Source organism: Dermacentor silvarum, chromosome 11, assembly GCF_013339745.2.
Source record: "Dermacentor silvarum isolate Dsil-2018 chromosome 11, BIME_Dsil_1.4, whole genome shotgun sequence".
Classification (NCBI taxonomy): Eukaryota; Metazoa; Arthropoda; class Arachnida; order Ixodida; family Ixodidae; genus Dermacentor; species Dermacentor silvarum.
In genome coordinates this window covers 51,039,653-51,065,469 of record NC_051164.1, presented here as the reverse complement: position 1 = coordinate 51,065,469, position 25,817 = coordinate 51,039,653, and the positions used below count along the sequence as shown (strand labels likewise).

At 46.8% G+C, this 25,817-nt stretch overlaps 2 protein-coding genes across 3 annotated transcripts in view; one reads left to right on the top strand and one right to left on the bottom strand.

Annotated features, from left to right (window-relative positions):
• Positions 1 to 12,857: 12,857 nt before the first annotated feature.
• On the bottom strand, positions 12,858 to 24,163 carry LOC119433372 (DNA excision repair protein ERCC-8). 2 transcript variants are annotated; one of them, XM_049659391.1, is made up of 7 exons: positions 23,854 to 24,163; positions 23,592 to 23,800; positions 21,666 to 21,767; positions 20,982 to 21,175; positions 19,523 to 19,671; positions 15,598 to 15,791; positions 12,858 to 14,671 (listed from the first exon to the last, which is right to left on the bottom strand). In XM_049659391.1, the coding sequence occupies exons 2-7, from the start codon at positions 23,756 to 23,758 to the stop codon at positions 14,386 to 14,388; spliced, it is 1,092 nt and encodes a 363-aa protein (XP_049515348.1). In that variant the 5' UTR covers positions 23,759 to 23,800; positions 23,854 to 24,163; the 3' UTR covers positions 12,858 to 14,385. The 2 variants fall into 2 exon arrangements, with proteins under 2 accessions (XP_049515348.1, XP_037556468.1); XM_037700540.2 differs by having other exon boundaries at positions 23,592 to 24,163.
• Positions 24,164 to 24,305: 142 nt separating this feature from the next.
• LOC119433371 (ubiquitin-protein ligase E3C-like) overlaps positions 24,306 to 25,817 on the top strand; it is a 55,122-nt gene continuing 53,610 nt past the window's right edge. Inside the window, 1 exon segment of the mRNA XM_049659384.1 lies at positions 24,306 to 24,844. Coding sequence (XP_049515341.1) covers positions 24,779 to 24,844 — 66 coding nt within the window. The 5' untranslated portion in view covers positions 24,306 to 24,778.

The window sequence follows — 25,817 nt, the reverse complement described above, 5'->3', positions numbered from 1 at the left end:
AGACTTCGAAGGATTAGGAGCGAGGATCGGCAGCCAATATCTCAGCACCCTACGATTTGCTGATGACATTGTCGGGTTCAGCAACAGTGTGGATGAATGGCAGCAAATGATTCAGGACCTTAGCCGAGAAGGTGTGGTTGAAGATTGTTATGCGGAGGAAGAGAAAGGTAGTGTTGAATAGCCTGGCAAGAGAGTCAGAATTCATCATTAGCAGTCAAAATCTAGAATATGTGCAAGTGTACGCTTACGTAGGTCACTTGCCCACCGGAGCCGCGATCATGAGAAGAGAATTCACAGAACATGGAAACTGAGTGGGAACTAGCGCATCCGGCAGGCATGAACAATTTACGACTGGCAACCTTACCGCTATCGATGAAACAAAAGAACATGCAATCATTGCATTCTGCTGGTACCAACATATGGGGACAGAAACTTAGACGTTATCTTAGAAGGGTGCGTATAAGTTAAGGGTAGCGTAACAAGCGATGGAACAAAGAACGTTAGGCGTATACAAGTTAAGGGCAGCGTAACAAGCGATGGAACAAAATACGTTAGGCTTAACGTTAAGGGATGGAAATGCCGCGCTAGGGGTTAGAAAGCAAGCGGGGGTAGCCGATATTCTAGTGGACATTTAGAGAAAATAGCACTTATCTGGACAGACCATACAATGCGGAGGTGGTCGTCGTTGGTCTATAGTATTTACAGAATGGATGCAAATGGACTGGATGGATGCAGCTGAGGACGGCAATGAATTCGGTGTTTAGATTAAGTTAGAAAATTTATAGGCATAACTTGGAATGAGCTAGCTCAAGACATTGGTAACTGGATATTGCTGGTAGTTGGGTCGTCGCCCTGCAGTGGATATAAAAATAGGCTCATGATGATGTAACCAGCTCTCTCTCTCTCTCTCTCAAGACTTCCAACAAAAGAAGCAGAAGTAAAGCTTTGCGCTAGCTGTACCACACTTTTTGTCAACTTACCTTGAGCTGGCCTAAAATGTGAGTTTAACAACGACGACAACTGCAGCCGGGATTTGCGTCGTGGCTATATTTTTCAGGTGTTCCTCGAGAGTGTTCCACGAAGAGATCTTTTTCTTCCGTCTCAGCTACATGTCACGCACAACGAACACAATCAACCCGTTTCCTAGGTCATATACTTGCTGTTTGCAGTGAAAAACAACTCCTGTTCTTGAAGGTCGCGATTCCACTGCACTGACTTTTCACGGAAAAACAGGAATGAGAAACACGGGCGCAAAAATGATAAGGACAGCAGAAAGGCCTGTGTTTGTGTTGTCCTTTGTTTTTTTTTTTCTTTTGTCCCACTAGTGTGCCCGTCTCCTGCACGCCATGCTTTTCATTCCCTGAGTTGTTAAAATGTTGCTCGATTTACTGTCGTTCTAAACTTCTGACGAGGCTGCGTGCATTACGAGACGTCGCTATATGACAGCAATAACTTCAAGCCTCCGATACAATCTCAAAGAAAACAACCTTTTAGCAGAAGACCTTCATCGTTTTGCGACTTAAAGCTACGCGGTTTTTCGAGAAAGCTAAATGCTTCAGCAGTACTCACTTTTCCAGAGGCTAAATCGATTCGAAGGTTACACTGCGACTTGAGAGGAACGGGGGCCGCCACACTTCTTGAGATAGCGTTTTTGCGACCGCTCGTAGTTTATAGGCTTGTCCTGGTCAAATTTCTTAGCAAATAGAATCCTTCATACTTTCGAAAACCCCATAAATAGGCAAGTAATTGTGGTACATGCCCAGCTGGTAATAAAGACAAACTGAAGTGCATTTAGAATTGTAAAATTTGCTGTGCTTTGGAAAGTCGCAACAGAACAATACAACTCCTTAAATTATTTTCCCAATATTGCGTGCAGCAACGCCGTAATCACCGTTTATAAATTTCCGTCGAAGCTCCACCCCTCTCACGCGAAGAGCGTAGCGGTGGAGGACCAGGTGAAAGGAAAACCGCTGGATGTGACGTGAACAAAGGTGTCACATGAGCCTTCCATCAAGCTAGTCGGCTTGGGAGTAGCCGGCTGCGCAAATTTTTTCGGGTTTTTGTACCCCTCTAGTGCGAAAAAACAAAATTGTGCTTACTAAGCGTCCGTATTCACCCTGGAATCGAACATTGTTGCTGGTATCGAAAGCTCGCAATGCTCATTTTTTTTAATGTCGTGGTGATCGAGCATAGAAAGTTGTGTATGTTCGATTTCCACACACACAGAACGATAACATCAATACCCGCCGCGCTCGCTCAGGGTCTATGGCCTAGCGCTGTTGAGCTCGATTCATCTTGCAGTTTTACTTCACTTTTAATTCTGGTACCGCTATGTTAGCACAACGTCGCCGCTTACTATTGCTACAACAGCCGCCTAGCTATATAGCTCCCGGCCGTCTCTGCTGTAGGAGCTCGTAGCGTGCACTACAGCGAACTTGGCAACTGGCTGTAAGGCCAAAGCTGTACTCCCATCGGCCGCGGTAACACCCGCCAACTTGTGCCATTCAAGCTAACGGCACAAACACACTTGCAGAAATCTCCCAGTAACGACACGCGGCGCTCTTGCACGCGAGTCAATGAAAGCAATGCACTATAGTATATATAACCGCTGTGGCGTCTCATTACGGCGATGCTGCAAGCCTAGTCCACGTCGATCCAAAAACGTATAGTGGACGGCACTGAAATAACAACCGCGACTTATCGTAAAATTCATAATTTTCTCATCAATTTACCTATAGCTTCAAGTATCTCGGGTGTTCTTTTTTTTTTTTTTTAGTAAGTGTTTCGTGCATGCCCGTCGAGCTCACTAGCCGTGCCGCGGCATAGTTCTTGCGCGGTTGGATGCGCCAAGGCGCGAACCTACATCCTGAGTGACTCTAAAACTGCACTGCTAAATTATGCTAGGGGCCGAGTTCACCCTGCCACCTTCCACATACTGACCCAGAACCCCCCCCCTTCTCCCGCAGCGCTGAGCTCATCTGGGTGCCCGCGCACTCGGGAAACCCCGGCAATGAGGCCGCCGATTCTTTAGCCCGAGGGTCGAGAAACCGGGCACAGGCGGACCTCATGGGGGGTTTCTCGAGGGAGCGTGCGTGTACCTTCGCTGAGCTCATCGCGAATGCTCGCGCCGAGAGGCAAATATACCCACCGCCCCACTCTTCCCTCACTACCAGGGAGCAACACCTGTGGCGCCGTCTGCAAACGCGCACCCTACCTACCCCATCCCTCCTCTCCCACTACAGACCCATCCCACCTTCCTGCCCTCTGTGCAATGCGCCGAAAGCAAACCTCACCCACATACTCCTGGCCTGTCCGGCTTCTCCTCCCCCTGGCGACCCGACACCACTCCAAACCTGGGAGGACTGGGAGACCTCACTGCGCTCCACGGACCCGGCAAGGCAGAAGATCGCCGCCATCCGGGCTGCTAGCGTCATGGACATGTTAAACATGAACGTTTGAGTGCGGTGGGGTCACGCGGGGACCCAGGGGACCCGCGCGACCCCATTATAAATCTTACACGGTGTCGCGCACCTAGCGTGCCTGGCAGCACTCGGCGCGCTTTGGCCTGGCCAGCAGCGTGGCAATAGAGCGCGTCTAATCTCACGCCGGAGCTGCTAGACCAGAGTGCATCGCGCACTATCTTGGCTGGCCCGCAGAATGCTCGCCTACAGTTCGGGTGGCCCGAAGAGATTGCGCTGAGCTTGCGCGTTAAAAGCGCTCGCTCACCGCGCACTTGCGCGCATGCGCTGCGGTAGCAGCTCATCGCCGCATTGCTGCGGGCGTTTTAACCCCCGGAAGGTGGGTGATAGTTTCGGTTTCAAGGAACATGCGCACTCCAAGCGGCAGCCGGACATCCGAAGTTATTTTTTAAAGCGAAGCTTTATATGGGGCTAGGCGAAATGAAAAAGCGCCTGTCCGTCGCCTGTGTACATAAAACTATCATCATCAGCAATGGCTAGATCGTCGTCGTCTTCTTGCGCAGCTTGCTCGTTGACGCCCCTCGGGTTTCGCTCGTGCCCCTGCTCCCGCGTTCATCATCGTCTTCTTCCACAGCTGGCTCCGTTGCCGCTCATCATTCCAGGTAGAATTTCACTTCTCTTTTGTCGTCGTAATGGGAAGGCCGCGCTTACATGAACCATTGCTTAAGGGGCATGAGCCATTCATTGTCTTACGTAACGGACAGATTTAATTTTGAAGCAAGTCAATTTCGAAGAATCACAAGCGGCAATGGCAGACGAATGCTGCTAACCACGCCGCCGAGAAAACTCGACACATCGAACGCAAGCGACAACATATCGGACTGCGGGCATACCGTCAGCGACGTCGTTTTCTCCGTCGCAGCCAAACGTGTGTGTAACCTCATTAAGAAACACAAAGACGTAACTAATAATTGATAAATAATTTAATGAACTGTCGGGATTAACCCAGTCATGAACACCGGGGCCGCACGTATCAAGCGACGGTCGACACGCGCTCCAAACCAAGTGGAACAACCCCCTGCAGTCACCACAAGCTGTGACCACGCACCCAGTGACATCCCCGCAGTGGAGACTGCCCTCTCGAACTATTTGAAAGCCTCCGAAATATACATGACCCGCTTTCATTCAGAAAGGAAGAGTGCTGTGTATGCTTATCGCCGCCCCAATAAGATGGCGCCACAACAACATCGCGACTAAAACCCCTTGATAATTTGAAAGTAGCGACACTCTCCTCCCCACCGCGCTTTCCTCCTCGATTCTCCTCGCCCGCCGGCTGCGCGCACTGCGCACGGCACGCTATTCCGCCTTGGCTCCCGCGGACGGGCCGCATAATTCGATGGAGGCGCATCATTTTGAGCCAGTTGCGCGCCCCATTGGCGTAGAAAGTTCTGAAAAATGGTCATAACAGCATGGAGAATGCTGAAGGCAACGTTTATGAGGAGGTTGGTTGCATCTTAAAGCCATATGAATGACACACACTGATGTAAAAAGAGCTTTGAGGCGAGTTCTATACTGCAGATATTTTTTTCTGCCACATGATATGCTGCTTTACTTTGTGCACCAGATCTAGTATTGCTTGAGGCACATCGCTCTGTGTCTGGCAGTTTTTTTTTTCTTGCATGTGCGCGCATGTGCACCGCAGGTATTATATTCAGCGTGCCTTCTTATAATGAATTTCTGGCGAGTGCATCGTCCGTCCAGGTGTTTGTCTCAATGTCAAAGTAGCTTTTGCGCTGTGGTTTTTGCATTGAATAGGACAGTTGCGCAATTTCAGTGCGATGAAGCGTTCCGGCAACCACTCATCACCCACAGTAACAGAAGCTGAGGAAAGGTATTTACAGATTATTCTTCAGGCGTCGGTGTCAATGAAGCTTTAACAAATGCTCGGTATACCTATGGGGAGAAGGGATTCTATATTTTAGGCAAAATAAACGCCTCTGGATAAGGTATTTTGATAGTTCACACCGAAATAGCGTTAAATTATGTAGTAGGATAGTTGAAGTTGTGATTCTGATTAGACATCAGAAAAACGTTTATCACACAAAAATCAAAAAGAATGGTCAGCAACATGCTTTATTTTCACGCACGCGCAAAAACGTTATTTGACAAGATAAAGATAACGTAGAAGAATATCATATAATATTCGGAATGAGAAACAATGCTAGTATAGAAATATGCTATGCAGTATGGTTGGCAGCTGAGAAACATACATGCTCAAGAAAACACAACAGTAGTGGCATTATGCCATGGCACAAACCTACACCGTTTAATACATGATAAAGCAGTATCAGACTCGCTTCTGGCCTTCATAAGGTCACGTTACTTTCTGTACCTCAAACGCCCACCTTGAAACATATCCAACTAAGGGTCTCGCCTTAAAATGTGGACTAGCTGGCGCTCATCACCTGCAATACCACGGGTATATTTGCCACAAATGTTTTAGGCCCTGCATTCATTCACTGACACACAAATCGAAGTAAGCTGTAAATAGCTCCTCTACAAGCTGCTATTTCGATTTTCAGTAAAACAGGCAACGGATCCTAACAATCACGAAAAGTGCGATCGAGAGGCCGCATCTTCGGGTATATTTGTTCAGTGGAAAGCAGAATCTATAGTGCTGCATTTTCGATTGAATAACAGTTGACGACGTGCGAGGTGAGGGAGTCCCAGCAGAATATTCAGCATTCTGAGGAGAACCGCATTTTTATGCAACGTACAAATTGCCGCAGTAAAAACGCTAATGAGCAGGCCGGAAGAATTGAAAAAATGCAGCATTAGGGGATGCTTTGATACGAGCAATAAGAAAGGCGCCTTACCTCACAAACAACAATGTTCTTTGTCGGAACAAAGTTCTTTCGGCCAATGTTGTGCAGCCACTGCTTCTTGCGCAAGTCATCACGCTTTCCTTGCGGTATCGTAAAAACTGCATAACCATCATCACGCTTCTTGCTGCAGTTATATGCACAGCAGCACGGCATAGCGCTAGCAGACAGTGCACGAAGCAGCGTGCGATGTAAGCGTGCAACGTTCTCTATACGCCGAGCCAGCCGAGCTAAGGCGGAAAATGGCGCGAACGAAAAAGCAAAACGCAAGATCCGCTCGTTTTCAAGGGCAACGGCAGGGCGACCAATCATCGTTCAGGAAAACGGGCGCAAGACCGTCCGCCGCGGAGGGGACTCGCGAGAGGCGAGGAGGAGGCGAGCAGGTCGCGCGCCGGTGACAGAGTACAAAGAGTGGCGGTACTTTAAAATTATCAAGGGGCTTTAATCGCGACTAGAGTTACTGTATTGGCTCTAGGAGCCTATACAGTAACACTAAGCGCGACTGCGCTCCTGCTGAGCTCAAGTGTCCGGGGCTGAAGCGTGCGCCGCTCGGGTATCCGCGCGCTGCGTGACACACGCATTCCAACCACAAAAGCCGGCGCACGGCCGATCGTTTTTTCTGTACCTATCCGTGAATAAATAGTTGTATCCCAGCATAAAATATATAACATTTCTCATTTGCAAGCTTCTTTAGGATACCTAACATCCAGTTGTTAATGGCATTACATGTGTCCAATAATGCAAACAGGCATTTAGTTGCCAGACTCCACGGAATTTTTCATTTCACTATTCTAGAAAGTGGGAATATTCAATATTCGATTCGATATTCCAAGGTAATGTTTCTTGAATATTGGTATGCATTCGATGAGAAAATTTTGCTATTCAAACATGCCTATTCAATACTTAAACTGCAATAATAATTAAAAAGCTAAGGTTTCAGTGCATGAGCGCACGGTCACTTTTCATTGCTGAATGGAGCTTACTAGAGATGGGCGAATACAGATTTTTGAGACTGAAATGATAATTCGTAAAACCTTAGCTACTTCTGCTGCGTGTTTTACGGTAACGCCTGCGTAGTGTTGTGAAGCTTTACGGGGTTGTAACAACATCACCTGGTCTGCCCGAAACAGACGCATTAAGAAAGCATACTTGTGCAGAACGGCAGTGAATGCTTTCGTTCCACGTCACGCGCAAAAGCGCCGTCTGCGCATTCATGCGATTTCATGCAGCCCTACTTCTGCCACTGGCTTCAACGCAACGCTCATGGCATTGCAGTGAAGTTTCACAAATTTGTAACCATGGTCACGCGATATGACCGAATTTCCCGCTCCGAGACTGAATCTTGTGCGGAGCGGTAGCAAATGATTACGTTCATCTTATTCACAAGCGCACTATGCATGTAGTATTCTTGGATTTCACGATGCCTTGCTTCTATCGCGGGCTTTACCGCAACGCTTGTGCACTGCGGTGAAGCTTGGCAAAATGGTTGCAACGTCGGATGATATGGCTGAATTTCACGCTCCTAGATTGAATCCTGTGCGGAGCGGGAGCAAATGCTTACATTCATCTTACGAGCAAACGCACGTACCGTGCATTCAATAATTTGGTTTCACGCTGTCCTACTTTTGTCGCGGGCTTTACCGCAACGCTTGTGTAGTGAGGTGAAGTTTGACAAATTAATATCGACGTTGCACGATATGGCCGAATTTCATGCCCTGAGGCTGAATCTTCTGCGGAGCAGTAGCAAATAGTGACATTCACCTTATGCACAAATGTACTATGCGTGCAATCATTTGTTTTCACGATGCCTTACTTCTGCCAAGGGCTTTCTCGCAACGCTTAGCCCATGCGGTGAAGTTTGACAAATTTGTAACAACGTCGCACGATCTGACCAAATTTCACGCTCCGAGACTGAATCTTGTACGGAACGGCGGCAAATGGTTACATTCACCTTATGCACACGCTCACTGTGCACGCTTGCATTTTATTTCATGATGCCCTGCTTCTGCCACGGGTTTTATTGCAATGCGTGAGTAGTGCTGTGAAGCTTCATGGAGTTGATTGATTGATTCTAGGGTTTGAAAATTGTAGGCAAAGATATGCCTTGCCTCAGATAAGACTAAGTGATACGCACACGATCAAAGAGTATTACAGACTTGCTGAAGGCCTATTTGTTGAATACTTGACGTGGTTAATGAGCACAAAAAAATGACGCAGTTTCACCCGAAAGGCGAAGCATCAATTGCGATAGCAAATTAGTAGAGAGCTATACGGAGTAAGGATAGTAGTTTTATCAGCTGTATAAACTTGGACATGCAGCAGCACCAGCAACGCGCAGAACTGTTGTCGACGCCGTCGGCGTTTTGTCCGCGTTCGCACCGAAAGCGCGCGGCGTTGGTGACTGTTGCCGGTGCCTCAAGGGGCGGCTCGGAGGTTTTCGACGAGATCAGAACGGGACACTCGTCGAGCAGCGTCTGAAGTCTTTACCGCCTTCTCGCCTCGCAACGTTTTTATATAAATACGCATTTGGTGCCGCAGCTATAAACGTCGCCTCCCCTCCCTCCCGTCCCCCCACGGCCTTTCGCGCGACGGAAGAAGTCGCGTTTGCTCTCTCTCTCTCTCTCTCTCTATATATATATATATATATATATATATATATATATATATGGTGATTGGAAAGAAGGAAAGAGACGCTTAATTCTGCAGCCCTTCAGGGAGCATGGCACAGAACGCGCGTTTGCTCTCCGCCGTGCGTTCTCTCCCCGTGATAGCGCGCGTCCCTCGCGCGCTCTTTCACTCTCACATAAAGCATACGGCGCGCGGCGAGGATTTCGTCTCCGTTTGACGTCATACGGAACCTCACGGCGACGGCGACGCCGACGGCAGAAATCCGCTTTGAGTGTCCATATAATTGCTATCGCAATAAAAGAAATTATACCTGCAACTTGCCCTCACGATATAAACATGTTACTGTGACAAGCGAGTATACTGCTGTTTAGCATTTTCTTAGCCTGTTGGTCCACATGCACAAATGCGTGTCATCTGTGGTGAAGCTGTTTAGCATGCCTCGTAACAAGACCTTTCTCTTTCCACCACCCGAGAATGTTCTCTGTATTGGCCAGACTTGCTGCCATGGGAAGGTGATGTGACCAATGTACAGATTTTGATTGCTAAAGCTGTACCAGACCATTGGCAAGCAAATTTTGTAATATACTTGACTATTAGTTATATTTGTGACTACTTAGAAGCACAACGTCCATGTTCGCAAACCGAATAATACAAAGTGAACCTGCCCACATTAATATTTCAACCACAAGGAACAAGTTCCCGAGAAAATTTTGGCACCAGCCGGCGTTAACAGCAACGCAGCACGCTCGACACCAAAGTAGGGCACCTAGCCAAAGCCCAGCTCACAATGCCAAGGCTTGAAGTGGCTAGTAAAGCATGAAAGCCGGTCGAAAATACGTCAGAGTTTTGTTCTTTGTGGTTGGGCCTTAACATTGTTGATGCCGCAGGTAACCAAATCTCGCGCATGTGAGTAGCACAAATTACAAGTTATTCCTTTTTTTCGTAGTGAATAACCCAGTTCGAATTCTTTCCTAACAAAGTGTCCACCTTCTAAAACTATTTCCCCATGTTCCTGCTCGTTGCGAATAAGACTATAAAGCCTTTGCTTTTAATTGTCATCTTTTGTAGTTAACTTCGTACCTTTTCTCTGTTCACCCAAATTTTTAACAGCTTTTTGGGCCAACACTATATTTCGAAAAATCAAAGAATTCTGCCTTCTCTGCATCATTCAGGAGCCTGCATTGAGGATACAAGTCACAATCATCCAGTGCGGTGATTATGCTTGGTTATCTTGTAGTGCAGAGTGGGTGATTTGCACGGACTTAGAGTACTGCCATTTCACAGCCAGTACCATTGTATGCTTTGCTTGGAGATGTTATTTAAGGCCGTCCGGACCCCCATGTTAACAGGACCGCTCAGGACCATGACAAAGTAACGCTTTGTAGAAGTCATTAAAACTACATTTCTTCTTGTTTTCATCACCATGCTGACCACCTTCGTCGTCTCCCAATTCCTGCGGTGAAGCCCACCTCACCTGGACGTGGTCGTATCAGTCTCTACAGCCCGTGCTGAGTTTGCACTGGTACCTAAGCTAAGCAGCACGTTGGTGCGACCTCACAGGCCATGCTCATCAGACGCAGCTACGTGCGATTGGTGTGTATAGACCACAAGTGAAACAATGAAATATTTCTTTTGGCCTTTTTGAGATCACAGACGTGTCGTTTTCATTTAACTCGAAATCAGCAATTGAGTGAAAATCAGAATTGAGTATTATCGAGAATGCTCTTGCAATTACGAAATCAGACAATAACTGTTGGTGGACCTTGCTGCCTGAGACGTAGCTGCTAGCTGCAGGACGACAGTGATATTTCATTGTTCTTGACAAACCACTAAGTTCCCTGCTTCATTCAGTGGAATAATATTTGGCTCACATGTTAGCAGCAGCCTCATCTACACATCAGCAACGTTTTATTATGTTGAAAAGTGTTTCAGGGCCCCTTTAAGCTATGAAGGTTAGTTAAAGCCTTTGTAGAAAATTTTCGCACATGCATTCAAGAGAATTGGGTGTCTTTCCTGAAATTTGTTGTACAGTAACACAGAAGAGTTTTGGGGCGTTATGGCAGCATGCATAAATGTCTGCCGAACAGTGGCGCTCTTTTAAATTGCACACAACTGCAACGGTACATGTTCAGCAAAATGAACTCTCAACGCCAGACGCCGCCGCTATCCCTAGAGCAACTGGCACAACTCTCCCAAACCACTAGAGCCCTCGGCGAGAAATGTGGCAACAACTGCACGCCTCATCTACTGACAGCGGGGCAACTTGGCACCTTGTGTTTTAACGCGAGAGCGTTAAGCGCCCCGTGTCGCAGAAAATCCGACGTCGGCGCCCGAGAAAATAATCCTAAGCCACCCCAACCACGCAGAACTGTTAGTGAACTAATTGAAGTTATCAAAGTAAAATGCGTCAGAAAAATCGTAACGTACAACTTGACCATGACCTACAGACATGAAAGCGTCTGATTGCAATTTGCATGTACAAGAAAACTTAATTCTGTTACGAGGAAACTAAAACCCTTTTTCCAGCATTTCTACCATAAAACAGCGGTGCGCCTGGGTAGGTTACTTGCAAAAACACCATCCAGATGGCGCTCGCCTCCTCGGCAGGTCAAACTGGGACTTTGCCTGCCTAACGAGTTTTGGATACGCGCACCTCGGGGTAACCGCAAACAAAAGGTCCTAGGGTGTTAGCATTTTGATACAAGATGGCTTATATTGCCCCTGTAAAGATGTCTTCCCAGCAATGCATTTGTGTTTAAAAGTAAAGCCAACTTTAAAGGGATCGATGTAAGCTTAGTTTTTCTAAGCTGGCTTTTTCACGTTGTGTGATGCAGTGAAGCCTACTAATAAAGAAAAATGCGATGTGAATGGGGCCCGATAACGCTATCGCGTTCCACTCTTAAAGGCGCTTAGGCATCCTCCAATTTTTTCTTGACAATCGGCTGTGCTTGGTCTTCAAGTGACCAAGGGGGGTATTCTGTAAGAGTCCACTTAGTGGACTGTCCATTTCGGCTGTCGACAATTGGCTCCAGCTGCACGAGTGAGGAGGTGACTGGCTGGCTACTGTCCTCTGGATATGCCTCGCAGGTCTCTCTCTCTCTTAACTAACGTTCATTGACAAGACCAGCCCGAGCCACTTATGCGACTTAACACAGAACCTATTGTTCACATGAGCTTGGGAGCTCCATGTGGAGTTGACCTGGTGCCAACCAAGAACCAAAGACTCCAATGTCCCGCAAGGGGCTATCCTTATTGCCTGTGATGCTCATCCGGGCCACTGTCAATGCAGTCACTTACAAACAAGTCACATTGTCATTGCCGGTTCTCACACAAGCATCCCTGAGCTCTTGGAGACAATATTTTGACCATTTATTAATGGTGATTAGGGGCGCGATCGGAGATCTTTCTTCGTTTCGCGTTCTGTTCAGCTGCTGCAATGTCACAAAGTGGCAGTATGCAACATCGGTGACAACGGGACGGAGAGAGCAGCCAATCGGCAAGCGGTAAACTGCCCAGACGTTGACCACCCGGGGAGTTCATTTTTGGCGACGTCAAAATGATAACACGCTCCTGTCAATCATTTTGATTACGAGCACATCGTCTGCTAGGAGCAGAACGCGATGAGAGATGTGAAGTTCGAGCGGTCATCCGCTCACTACGAGACCAGCTTCGCATGACCTGTCTGGTGGATTAGATTGGATCCAAACGGCGGCTGCAGCTACGGAGTGGTTCACCACTTGGCTGGCTCTCTCCCTCCCGTTCTCGCAAATTTTGCATACTGCCACTTCGTGACATTGCAGCAACTGAACAGAACGCGTTTCGAACAAAGATCTCCGATCATGCCCTAGTTCATTGTTCTTGGCATTACTGCCACGTTTAAAGCCTGCTGCAAGCTTTCTTTTTTTGGTATTAATGTTTTTTTTTATTTATTATGGTCAGTTGTACACAAACACTTCATCATTTCCAATGCTGAAGTTCCGTCCAGGTAGCATTAAAACACTCACAAACCTGTCTTCACTATCACACAAGTGTTAAACAATATTTATAGCATGGTGAGAAGGATTCCAAACACACTCCTGCAGGCTTTTGTTAGCATGTCACCTCACAAATTGCAATGTAATGCAAGAACTTCTCATCAGATCATCTAGGTTGCACTCTGCAATGCCTGCTGCAAAGTTTCCTTTTCTTTAGAGGCACGAGCACCGAGTGACACTCGTTTATTGCGCAGCAACTTCCGGTTAGGGACCGACTTCCAGTTTGTCAGATAGGTGGGACAAAATTGAAAATAAATCATAAAGAAATAAAAACAGGTACATATCGATGGTTCTACTTATGGTTGATGATGTATATGACATCAGAGCACAGCTTTAGTACAGTAAAGAGCTAATTAAGTGTCAGGAATAATTAGGAACAATTACAAAAAGTCTAATCGCCGTACACCAAAGCACACAATCGTACACTTTAGATACCCACCGCATCAGTACAGGTTCCCGTGAAACTCAAAGACCAGAAGTGACGTCATCAGTGACGTCACAATTAAACCAAGTGTACCTGCTCATTCCTAATTAAAATAAAAACAAGCTAATTAGAGCTACACCCCACCTGACACATAGTGGAGGCCTGCCTCCCTCCTCTCTGGCTTCCCCTCTCCCGGTGCGCACCTACTCCGTCGCTGACCCGCGCGTGACGGCGCTCGTTAAATGCTCTCCCGTCAGCGATGGAAGGTTGCATAAGGTGCACTTTCTTGCGCCGTCCGCTAGGGAGCTACGTGTCGCGCCCGCCTTCGCTCCCTCGCCCGTTCCTCTGTGCATGGCGGTTTCCCGCCAGTTCAGTTCACTCGCTCCTCAGAGTTTGGTTTCCCACCATACACCAGGGTACACCAACGCCGAGGTGTGAGTGCCACTAGCAGACACCTAAGTCAAGGATTAGGGTCGTTTCTCATTTCTTGCTATTAAAGTTTTTTTTTTTTTCGTTTAATGTGTTCATTTCTAGACAAACACTTCATCATTTCAAATGCTGAAGTTCCGTCCTGAAGTTCAGCCCTGAAACACTCACAAACCGGTCATCACTATCATGCAAGTGTTAAAGAAAATTTATAGCATGGTGTGAAGGATGCCAAACACACTCCTGGAGGCCTTTGTTGGCACGTCACCTCACAAACTGCAAACTAATGTAAGAACTTATCAGATCATGTATGTTGCACTCCGCGATGCCTCTTCTTATAAAAAATTTTCATCGCAGCCTTGCAAAAGTTTGCCAGCATCCTGTCAAAATTATTCTCAAGGACCTCATCCATTCTTGCATATATGCAAGGACTTTCTGCGCTGAGGAGTTGACAAATTTAACAGTTTGCTGCTTCGTGTTTCCATCTCGAGCCCGACACCATGCACCAAGAGCTTTATAAGGCCGGTTGTGTCATTTCCTGCACGAACTCTGTTCCAAATGCACACACCCCCTCAGAAAGGTTCGCCTTCATCACTCCACGAGTCCGGCATGCCATCCTGATAGGCATTCAGGGCACGCTCCCGGTCGCCACACGACGTCCACCACAGGATTGTGCGGTCATTTGCGCCACTGAACGCCTCCAGGGTGTCGCTGCAGAGCAGCACACAGTTGGCCTGTCCAAAGTGAGCCCCACTCAGTGCCCGCAGGGGCTGTTTTCGTACCAAGTCCATGACTAGCAGGCAGTGGCCGGATGGGAGCAGTGCCACCTCCTGAGTTGCGGACATCTGCGTGGGCGACCTGAGAGAAGGAGTGAATGTCAAGCAGCAGGGTATACACTCTGTCATCTCAGCCAGCATCTGAGAACAGAAAAGTCAAGACCGGACCAGCATTGGGAGGGCTCAAGGAATACCAAATGTGAATACTTTAAGACTGATGCCATTTTGTGGCGCCAGCTTGAAACGGTCAACAGCCATTATCACAATTAATACAGAACAATGTTCACATCCTAGTACATATTCTTAACTTTACCAAGCTTACGTTATTGACATAGCGTATTATGGAGAATTGTTTAAAGCCGAAATGGCGCCTTACAAACAATGCAGTTTCTTCACATGCACAGAAATCTTCAGAGAGAATGATTGCTATAGAGCTGATAAAGTATGGCGTGCCCTGAGCAACACAGCCCGCTCCACTACGTAATTTCCTATGTTTTATGTCTATACTATTCTGCAGGGATAAAATTTACCATACTCTTGCTCCAATTTTACGTGTAATTTGAAATATTTGCAAAGTAAACGAATTTACAAATGGTGACTATTCGATTCGAAGACCGAATCGAATAGGACACTAGATTTGCTATTCGAAACTTTCGAATATTTGCACATCCCTAACAGTTAAATTAACTATATTTATTTATATTACCAGGTTATGCGGCTGGCTACATTTAGGGGCCAACGTAGCTAGGCTACATTAAACAGGAACAAGAAGAAAATATCATGATGACAATCACAAAACATGATTGACCATAGGGAAGGATTAGCAACAAGGCAGACTGCTTCGCTAGTCAGTTAAGGTTCACGTTACGAGCACTAGAAGAGTATGGCCATGCAAGAACAGGAGGCACACAAGAGAACCGCTCCCTCATGTAATGCATGGGCTGTTTTTGGATAGCTGTGTCTTTGCACTGTTCAAAGCACAAAAGACTGGCAAGTTCTTAGGCTCACTTGCAACAGGCAAGTCCAGAGTGCGCCCTGCTCATTGTCTGGCTCGCCACGTCCCACAGTTTGACCCGACCGTCCCGGCCCATGGTCAGGAGCTGCATGCCATCAGGCAGGAAAGTCATGGCAGTGGTGCCCCCTTTGTGACCCTGCAGGGTGGCCAGGGAACTGCGTGCACACCTCACATCCCAGAGCATTACCTGCAAGTGCAATGACAACAGCTAATGCGAGAATTCCGAGTCTCTGTCCCCGGTATTCTCTATCGTCACAAAATTCCCTGACATCTCTCAGACTGGTAGAAAAACTACAATGTCACAAGGGACTGCACTATGCAACAAGCCAAGTTTAGGAGACCGGATAAAATTGAAGTACTTGAAGTACTTGAAAATTTAAGCTGTATAAACTTGGAAATATTTGCTTACTAACTAAATTTACACGCATGGTGTCAGCGTGCACAGGCAAACATGAACACATCACACTCGATGCCCGCGGACACTCGCTGTCAAAACGCTGGCGTTGGGAAGCACGGCAGCAGCAGTGAGCGAAGTGACCTTCATGCTGTCTATTGCTTCAACGCAAACTGAGCAATGTGCGCGGTTCCTCATGCGCGCGGTTGCGAAATATGCAGTTGCTGTCGAAGAACAACGCCACCACCCCCCCCCCCTTCCCTCTAATACCCCCATGGCCTTTTGCGCGACCGAAGACGGCATGTTTCCTGTCGGCTTCCTTCTCTTGCGCATGCCAGATTGCGCCGCAATCGTCAGCTCCCCTCACGCACATTCACTCGCACATTCCCCTCACGCTTTCACACGTACATTCAGCATACAGCGCGCGGCAACAGTGTTATCGCCCTTGGACTTTATACGGAGCATCACGGCGACAGCAGAAATGCACTTAGAGTGTCCATATAATTGCTATCGCAATCAAATGCAAAATCAGTGAATGCACAATTCAAAATGGCATAACAGTCGTATCGGGGAAAAAAAAAGGCTTAGTTTCATGTGTAACCCCAACTCCCACTCTCCCCAATAGCATGTCCACCCCTCAAAAATTTTTGGAGAGAACCCTGCCCACCACATGCCTGCTTCCTCCCCTCTCACCTTACTTGGGTGGAGGAAGTTTAACTTGGCGGTCTGGTACTGGGGCGGCCCACTGGCTATCACCTGTACTTGGTACTGGCCACAATGTCCATACTGTCCCATTCCATTTACGGACAGACATCCACCGCTTAGTATGGACTTGTCAAGGTTTGCAAGCAGAATGCTCCTGTCTCCTACTGCAAGCTGGCTACTGCTGAACTGCCATGACAAGCTATGATCGCTGGGTACATGACAATAGATAACACAAAACACAGCTTGAATTCATACACAACAGAGGCCTTACAGCACATACAGCATGCATCATTTAATGCATACTTTTTATTGTACCCCTCTACAATAATGTTCTTGTGGCAAATCTAGAGGCAATGAATAAAATAACAAGGAATAAATATATAAGAGACACCAAACATTACGCTTAAGGCCAATCTTCATTGTAATGAGAAAAAAAAAAGTGGCTTCTTGAGCTTCGCCCTTTTTGCTGGGTGAGTGTTATCGTCAAGTTTTCACTACCTAGCATAGTGTTTGACATAATAGTTCAGTGGAAACCCGCTAGGTGGAGAGAAGTAATGAAAGGGAAAGTGAGACATCCACCCAATCATAGCAATTGCTACGATTGTGTGGATGTATCATTTTCCCTTTAACCTAGCATAGCGTGTTGTTCCTCCTCTTCGTATATACCACACGATCAAAAACAATGAAAATAGCACGCGAGAAATAAAGCTTACAGTTTGTACCACAGCTTTGAACAACAAGTTTCAAGTAGTGCCAACTTCAACGTCGATGTCTGCACCGACAAGGGCAGCGATTAAGCGAAGGAAATGTTAGGCAATGGCTGTTGCGAATCCTGCAATCATTCGGCAGCGCGGTTGACTTCTGTTATGCTGCCAGGGGATGAACATGTGATGCATGCAGAGGCTGTACTTTTGCCTCCCTATAGCAGCAGCATAACAATGGTGAAAATATGGGCTGACTGGTTAACAAGCATGTTCACATGCATGAGACGCATTCTAGAGTTATCGTTGTCAAAGATATTTTCATTTTTGCGGTATTTCGCATGACTTGCAGTGGATGCGTTGATGGGAAACAGCATTTTCAGCTCTGTGATAAGAGAGCATGCTTGGCGCAGTGCCAATCATAGGGGATCTCGCAATAGCGATCATTTGAAGATATGACGCACTTTTGAAGACAAGGTCTTTATAGCTCGCTTCCCGCAGGTTTGGTGTATCTGGGTATCTTGTAATCACTTCTATAAAAAAAGGTGGCCCTTTTGCGCCTGCAGAGTGTCGTAGCGAGTCGCAAGAGGTATCAAAATGTCGGTCTCAACAAGACAAGGAGCGAGAGTTAGTTGCAGAGCGGGTAAAATATCAGTGCGGGTGTAATTAGTGCTAATGCAATCTAAAATTAACCAGATTGCACTATACCCCAGTAAAGAGTGCACCACTACATATAGAGACACGTTGAGGCAAAGCACCATACGGCAAACTTTTGGGAAGTGGAGCGAGTTTGCTTGGACTAAGCAGGGCTTGCACGAAGCAATGACGTTTGGAAGGCGGCTACGGCAGTGCCCACGAAAAGCGAGAATCAGTCGAAGAGGAGCTAAATTAATTGTACAGGTGTAATTAGCACTAATATAGCCGAAAATTAAGCAGATTTCACCACAGACTGCACATCTTCAGGATCAGCCCACCTGGCCTCTTGATGAAAGAAAAGAAAGAGTCAACATAGTGTCAATGCCAAAGACAAGGTCGACGCGACTGCGTGTGAAATATAATACGAATAAGATAGGAAATGAGTGAAAAAGGGACAGAAAGAGAAATATAATCATCATTAATTCATCGAATCATTTAAATCACCATGCATGCCGACCTTGTCTTTTTTAGCATCAACACTTGGTACACCTGTTCTTTCTTTTTCGCCCCTTGAATGAATTTCCCTTACCGTATTTCCTGGTAAATCTGATATTTTGGACTCCCAATTATTGGAACTTTCAGGCGGTCCCTGTAGTCTCGAATTATTGGTCGGTGATTGTTAGCAGAAAGTTACAAAAAAAAAAATGTATGGGCCCCCCTCAGTTGAAAAAAATATATTGACTCGTTTACCATGCATAGGCGCAACTGTTCCACACATTTGGTGCACATACTGAGGGCCTTGAAAACATACTTTGCAATTTCAAGGGCCTGTGCGCGCCCTGACTAAGCTATAAAGGAATGTGTGCATGTTTCTTTTAGCTTCATGCCATATCCAGGTGAATGCCAGCTTCCTCATTCAGCAACACACCTCTTGTAACGAAGAGAGGAGGAGGAGGAATAAACTTTATTTGTGTAGCAGATTTGTGAGACCTAGGTCTCTCTACCTAGATGACGGCCTCGAGCCCTTGGGCTCTGGCAGCATCTTCGGCCTGCTGGATTGCCTTAAGTTGGTCTTCCGGTGCAGAGCTGAGCAGCGCGGTCTCCCACTGCTCTCTGGTATAGTGCGTTTTATTCTGTGCAGGTGTCCCAGGACAAGCCCAAACCATATGTTGTAAGTCCGCCCTGTCTTGACAGAATCCGCATCTATCGGTGTAAAGTTCTGGATAGTAACGGTGGTAGGCCACCGGGTTCGGATATGTTTCTGTTTGCAACAAGCGCCATGCTGTCGCTTGCCGTCTACTTAGCGAGGAGTGTGCTGGGGGGAAACGGGCCCTTCCCAATTTATAGTGTTTGGTTATCTCGAACCAAGAGAATTCAGTTATATGCTTACGTGATTTTACGAGAATTCCCAAATTAAAAGGGGCCTGCTTGCCACAATGCTAGTGATGGGGAAAGTACCGAATGGGAAGTGGACGAGCGTACCGAACCATCTCGGGATCCAGAGGCCAAAAGTCCCGGCGTATGAGGACTCCAGCGGACTGCAAGCACGCTGCCCATGTGACCCCGCAGCTGCTGGCACGAGCTGCCCGTTCGCATGTCGGCCAGCACTATCCAGGGCTTCTTGTATCCCACTGAAAAAAAGCAGGACCATGTGCATGCTTCTTTCACCAAAACAATGATTGCAAGTTTTGTCGGAGAAGAAGAAAGGATGAGCGAAAAACAAAGAAAGGAATCTGAAACAGGCTGGCAACTGCTTCCAGCAGGGCATGTTACCTGCCTGCCTCAAAAAGGAGGGGATAATCGTAAGGGCAGAAGAAAGGAAGACAAAACGTTTAGTATGAATGGGAAGAGAAATGAGACAAGAAATGAGGACACTAATGAGTCCGCTAGAGATGCTGAATCACATTTAATGAGCTCAACACAAGTTAAATCTGATAAACAAGAGAAACCTAACCCACCGCAGACGGCGCGCTTCATACAAATAAAATCACGGAAGACACTGCAGAAAACAACTTAGACGTCCTGTAAACATGCAACTCAAGACTCAAAAGGCCAAGCAGAAAAGTGCGAAACAACTTCCTGCTCAAGTTGCAAGACAGATTCTATCAAAGCATAGATTACTGGACTGTGCGGTACTATGCACTGACATTGCATGGTTCTGCACAAGACATTACTGCCAACTAATGATCATAAAGAATGCTACAATCTGTCCTACTTTTTATTTTTGCTTGCCCCACTGCCACACGCACAGCAGACTGCCTTCAACACAGGCATAAAGAGCCTTTAGAAATCTGCTTGTATTGCTGAAGTTTAGCTATACAGAATTACACTGAACATAAGATAAGCTAAACGCAGCTCTTTCATCAGTTCAGCTTATCAGAGAATCTAGCTAAAGAGTTCATTGTATAAAAGCAGTCTACTGTTAAGCATCATCCTCCGCCTAATTATTGAATTTTGTGGACTATAAGTTGCAGTTCTTTCCCAAAAATATTCGTCGGTGAGTCTTACACAATGGTGCAACTTATATATGCATAAAAGCATGCATGTTAGAGTGACCACTAGGAGTCAGTCAGTCAGTCAAAGAACTTACTTGAAAGGCCCTGCGAGTTTGTGGGACAGGCAAATGGTTCCGCCTAAGTGACAGCCAGGAGTTCTTGAGTGGTTTTTTTTTTTTTCCACAAGTACAAGAAACCACGTGCCACAACATTCTCAAAGAAATCAAATCATGTATTAACAGTGGAGCGACTGTGGTGACAAATGTTAGCTCCTAGGGCTTGCCATGTATACAGCGCAGTGACAACTAGCTTGGCCTCCCCGATTTTGTTTACGGAAATTTAATGCCCTGAAGAGCGCAAGTACACTTTGTGATGAGCTAATGTCATCTCTCTTCTCCTTTCATTGTGCCCAGCTGTCTATTCTAATTTTCTAAAGTGGGACTCACCAGCCAACACATTAGGTTGTGCTGTTTCAACATGGTGGCAGAAGATGAGTTCACCAAGGCGTACAGAGTCGACCTGCTGCATCGCATTGGTGTCCCATATCCGAAGGGTGCCGTCCATGCCCGAAGATGTGAAGAGGCCAGTGTCGCAAGGGTACCAGTGCACCGACGAGACCGAGAAGATGTGTGCCTCGTGCCTGCATGGGACATTTCAGTGGTAACACATTGTTATAAAGAAATGCGCTGCAAGTGGTACAGCACAAGCATGAAGAGCAATATCACTGACGAGATTTACAGCCCAAAGATACACCGAGGCCGTAGGAAATGTCACAGTGGACAGCTGACAAATCTTGACCACCTAGACCATGCACCTGAATGCATTGATGCAAAGTGACATTACTGCCCAGTCACTGCCAGATTGAGTTTGACCACCCGGGATTCTTTAACGGGCACCGAAATCTAAACACATAATTGTTGTTGCATTTTGCCCCCACCAAAATGCGACCACCATGGCTGGGAATTGAACCCGCAACCTTAGTGCTCGGCAGCACAATGACCATAGCCATAGGCCAACTTTGAAGGGTAACCATTCAAAACAAATCTGGACATACCGCCATTCTATGAAACAGGATAGATTAGCCTTGTTAAAGTACTTCAAAAAATAACAGGGAGATCAGAGTCACTCACTTGGTTAGTTTGCAGATGGCCTTGCATGTGCGCTTTATTTTGCCGAGATCAGAGTATAGGTCGTGGATGCAGAGGCCCCCATCAGCACCACCCGAAAGGAGGCTGCGTATGCAAATTTCAACAACGTCAACATTTTCTTATCTGGGCTGCACAGAACTGTAAGCACAGAGTTTTTTTTTGGATTAGGAGAAAGCAAGTGGCATCAAAACCTGTATCTTGCTTAGTTCTCGCTTGGACCCAAGTGGCTTGCTCCCGAAAGCTAAATACAAGCCGATTCCAGCCCTTAAGATGTAGCTTTATCTCGGGGCCAATACCCGATTTCCCAATTCAAATGCACATAAAACGTATTAATGCTTTTGTGCGACAACTCCCAGACCAATTCGAATAAAATATGTTGCATTTCAGAGAGAAAGTTAAATTCTATAGCAACTCTACGCAGCAGGATTTTAGTTTAGGACGCTCTACTTTTAACAGAAATTGCCGAAAATCAGCAAGTTTGCGAAAAAGGTCTATAACTCTGAAAAAAAAAACAAAAGAACAGATAATTCTGTTCTGTAAACTGCATCCGTTAGAGCAGGTTGTGGGGTTTTTCCATGTGCCCTTGGGACAAAGAAACAACAACACATTAATGCAAACAATCACAAGGGCATTTTTGCACCTTCCATATACTAACGCCTGCTAGTCGAATTACTATTGACCGAACATGCCGACAGGCGCGCAACAAATCAAGGAAGCAAGACTCACCGCTACCGGATGGCGAGTGAATATGTTCGCCCCCATGCCGGACACCAACGCCTAATCGTTCGCGTGTACAGTCACGCGAACGGCGGTGCGTTAGAACGTTCAGGTTCGTCCATTCTGGTGTTGTGCTCCTAAACCTTTCTCAGGACGGTCTTGCGAAGCATGAATCAGCGCACGCGCGGACGGTTCGTGCCGCTTGCCGACCCCAAGCCCAAGAGGAACAGCCTACTCCCTTTTGCGCCCGAGTAACCTCGCCGTTAGGTGGCGTTAGCAGCGCAATACTCGCGTCATCTCTCGTACTAGCCTGCAACCACACCGACCGCCACCATTGCAAAGCCACGCGACAAAGCCGGATCACAGGAGATGGGAGCCATGCAGGGAAAACAACACCAAGGGACGCGTGAAAGTCAGGCGTCCTCACAAGGTAAAGCGGACAAATTTGATATACAATTTTAGAGTTACATAAAATTGTTAAAATGTTTACGAGGGTTTTGCAAAAGTCCTACTCACAAATTGGTGCTATATTTCACAACGGTGTGGGATACAACAATTTTTTCTGTTTAGATGTGTTATTAGGTGCTGTTTACAAAATCGTGGTATCCTAATTCATTGCTAAGCTAGAGCGTTGAAAACTTGATTTTTGAAGTTGTTGTTATTTCGCAATTTTCAAGCATTTTTTTTTTAATTGAAGGCCTAAATTAAAGATCCCCTTCTTACAGTGAACTCCTTTTGTATGCAACAAACCAATGAAAATCAATGCAGTGTCACTATTTCTTCATGCTTGGCTTACCAATGTTTCCTTCTCTTAAGGCAAGACATTGGCCACCCTTGTTATAAAGAATTATGCTCACTGAGCAATGATTTAGGATTTCACTGTAAACACAGCAATTCGAAGGCCCTTGAAACACTTTTTATAAAAAAAGTGTGGAGTGTCTTGCATAATAAAGGACATCTCTTTCAATAAAATGGTTCTGAATGTGCCTTCGCATGAACGAGAAGCTTTCCTGAATGAATGGCAGCTGCTGTGACAGCATAGCAATAGCTTTAAGGAGTACATAACCAGAGCACTCTGCCAGCACTACTAACGCATGTGGCAATCAATAAATTTTAGAAGATTAAATTTCTTCTGTCTAGTTTTATAACGCACGCTTCTGGGAAGGCAGGGAAAGATTAAAGCCAGCTCACAATCGCCCTTCAACGGGATCCAGCGACAGACAGTTGACTCCCGAACCGTGGAAAGGTTCAAGATCCTGGTGACGGCTCAGCTGGATGCTCTGAAGCCGTCGCTCCCTTTGAGACGCCTTGAAGGCGACTCGTGACACGATGCCGCACTCAACGCGATGATCAAGCATCGTGGTGAGGCCCGCAGATCACCCAGCGCCAGTGCAATACTTCTGATTTCACTGCTTTTCAGACACTTCGGATGATACCACCTGCTTTCGAAGACATTTTCTCACTGCTATCACTCGTCGTTCAATCGCAATGACTCAAAGACACATCAAGTCAATCAGCAGCACGGTTTGAAGCGTCCGTCCACAACCGGCATCTCACAGATTGCAAGGGTGGAGCAGCTTCGAATCGGTATCGCGTGAGGTGAACATTTGGCGCTGCTCGCAGAACACAAAAACTTGACACCGTGTCGTTTCGGTCTCGGCAGTGGGGCGAAACAGCCGGGAGACGTCTGAAAAATACGCGCCGTTGTAGAAACTGCATAACAAGCATACAATAAACCGCACAGCTTCACAGACGCTAGGCGACAGACGCTCAAGCGTTTGGCTCGTGCTCATACTTGGCTTGTGCTTGTTGAAACTTGTTCCGGCTTATCGCTTGTCTTGGCTGGATTACTGGCTCGATGGTTCAGTGACTTGCACGCATGCTTGTTTGCGGCAGTCCACAAACGATCTGTGTTCTTGATGTTCGCTATGAAAAATCGCTTTCCAGCGCATCGTTTGTTTTACCGTTGCCGCGACTGAGCTCACGGTATTTTAGAAGGGGAGTTATTGCTAAGGAAGATCAGGTGCACGGATCTAGGACAAGCGGCAAAATATAGCCATTTAGCGGTGTATAACAATCTCTTTAGCCAAGGCCGAGTGGTCCTCGACGAAATCTAGGTAGTACGATGCTCGCGCCGTCGAAGCACGAGTATGGAGCTCGCGCCGTCGCGTTCTTGAAGGAAGAAGGAACCGTGCCTGCTTGTCGTCTCAGATTTTAAGTGCGTTTCGTCTCTTAGCCGTTATTTGAGCCTAGCGTGCGGACACAGTAGGCGACTGAGCCTCGCGATGAGAGATGGCTGACGCCTTTTAACCGCAGTAGTCGATTGCCGCTAATGTCAACCTACGCCTGAGGCGCCCGTCTTATCCCAACGACGCACGATGTACAGCTTCGAGGGAGAATTCAGGAAAAGGCCGCAGCAATCACTGGGAGGTGCGAGCAAAAAGGTGAGCGGTAACAAATGATCTGTGCATGCCTGACTTTGTCCCGCGCTTTGTACGGATCATCCGGACTAAGAATGCATTGCCTTTGTGTCATTGGTACTCGGGTGTTCCCGACTGCTAGCTCGATCATTTTCTGTGGCTGTACCGCAGGCTGTGTTAGACTAATCCCCGCATTCATAAATGCATCTTAACTTGAAGCCCATGCCTGACTTCGTCTAAATGACAAAAGTTACACTTATGCACTGACTCATAGAAAGGTTGACGGCTCAGTCATCGACGACTGTACGAAATAGTTTGGAAACGTGAATAATTGCCCTAAGGGGCTGCTTGTGTGTCTGCCTCGATTCGTCTTCTCGGCATGACTGTCGTTTGCATAGGAGCTCCGCCGTTGTGAATTCATACATTTCGTAGCGTCGCCTACACATTTGTATAAAATTACAGTTGTCAGTTCAGGCTCGCAAATCAGGCTCATGTGTTTCATGTATTCAGGCTAGTGTGATTGCGCTTCTTATTCTTTGCTAAGCATGGCCTGTATTTTGTAGCGATGCCTTTCCGATGCTAATGCCGGTTCGCGCTTATCGCGCTTGGTGAGTGGTCAGAGTGACGGTCCGCACACGTTATCAACGGGATCAGCCGGCCGTGAGCGGTGGATGATAAGACTAGTATAGAATGAAGCATAACGCATCGCTACAAAATACCGGCCCATGGCTACACACGAAGTGACCAACACAGCCCTAGCACATAGCTGCTAAATTAAATTTTTGCACTTGCAGCGCTTTTGAAAGCTTTCCCTCGTGTTGTACAGGTGGCAGAATTATGCAGCAACAGCCGATCAAAAATAGCGCCAACGGAAATGTATGCAGGTTACGTGTATTGCATAGTGTGGTTGCTCTTGCATTCTGTATTATTTCAGGCCGCTATTTATTCAGGGACCTTGCATGTATTATTCAAAGTACACAAGTTTGCTCAATGCTGC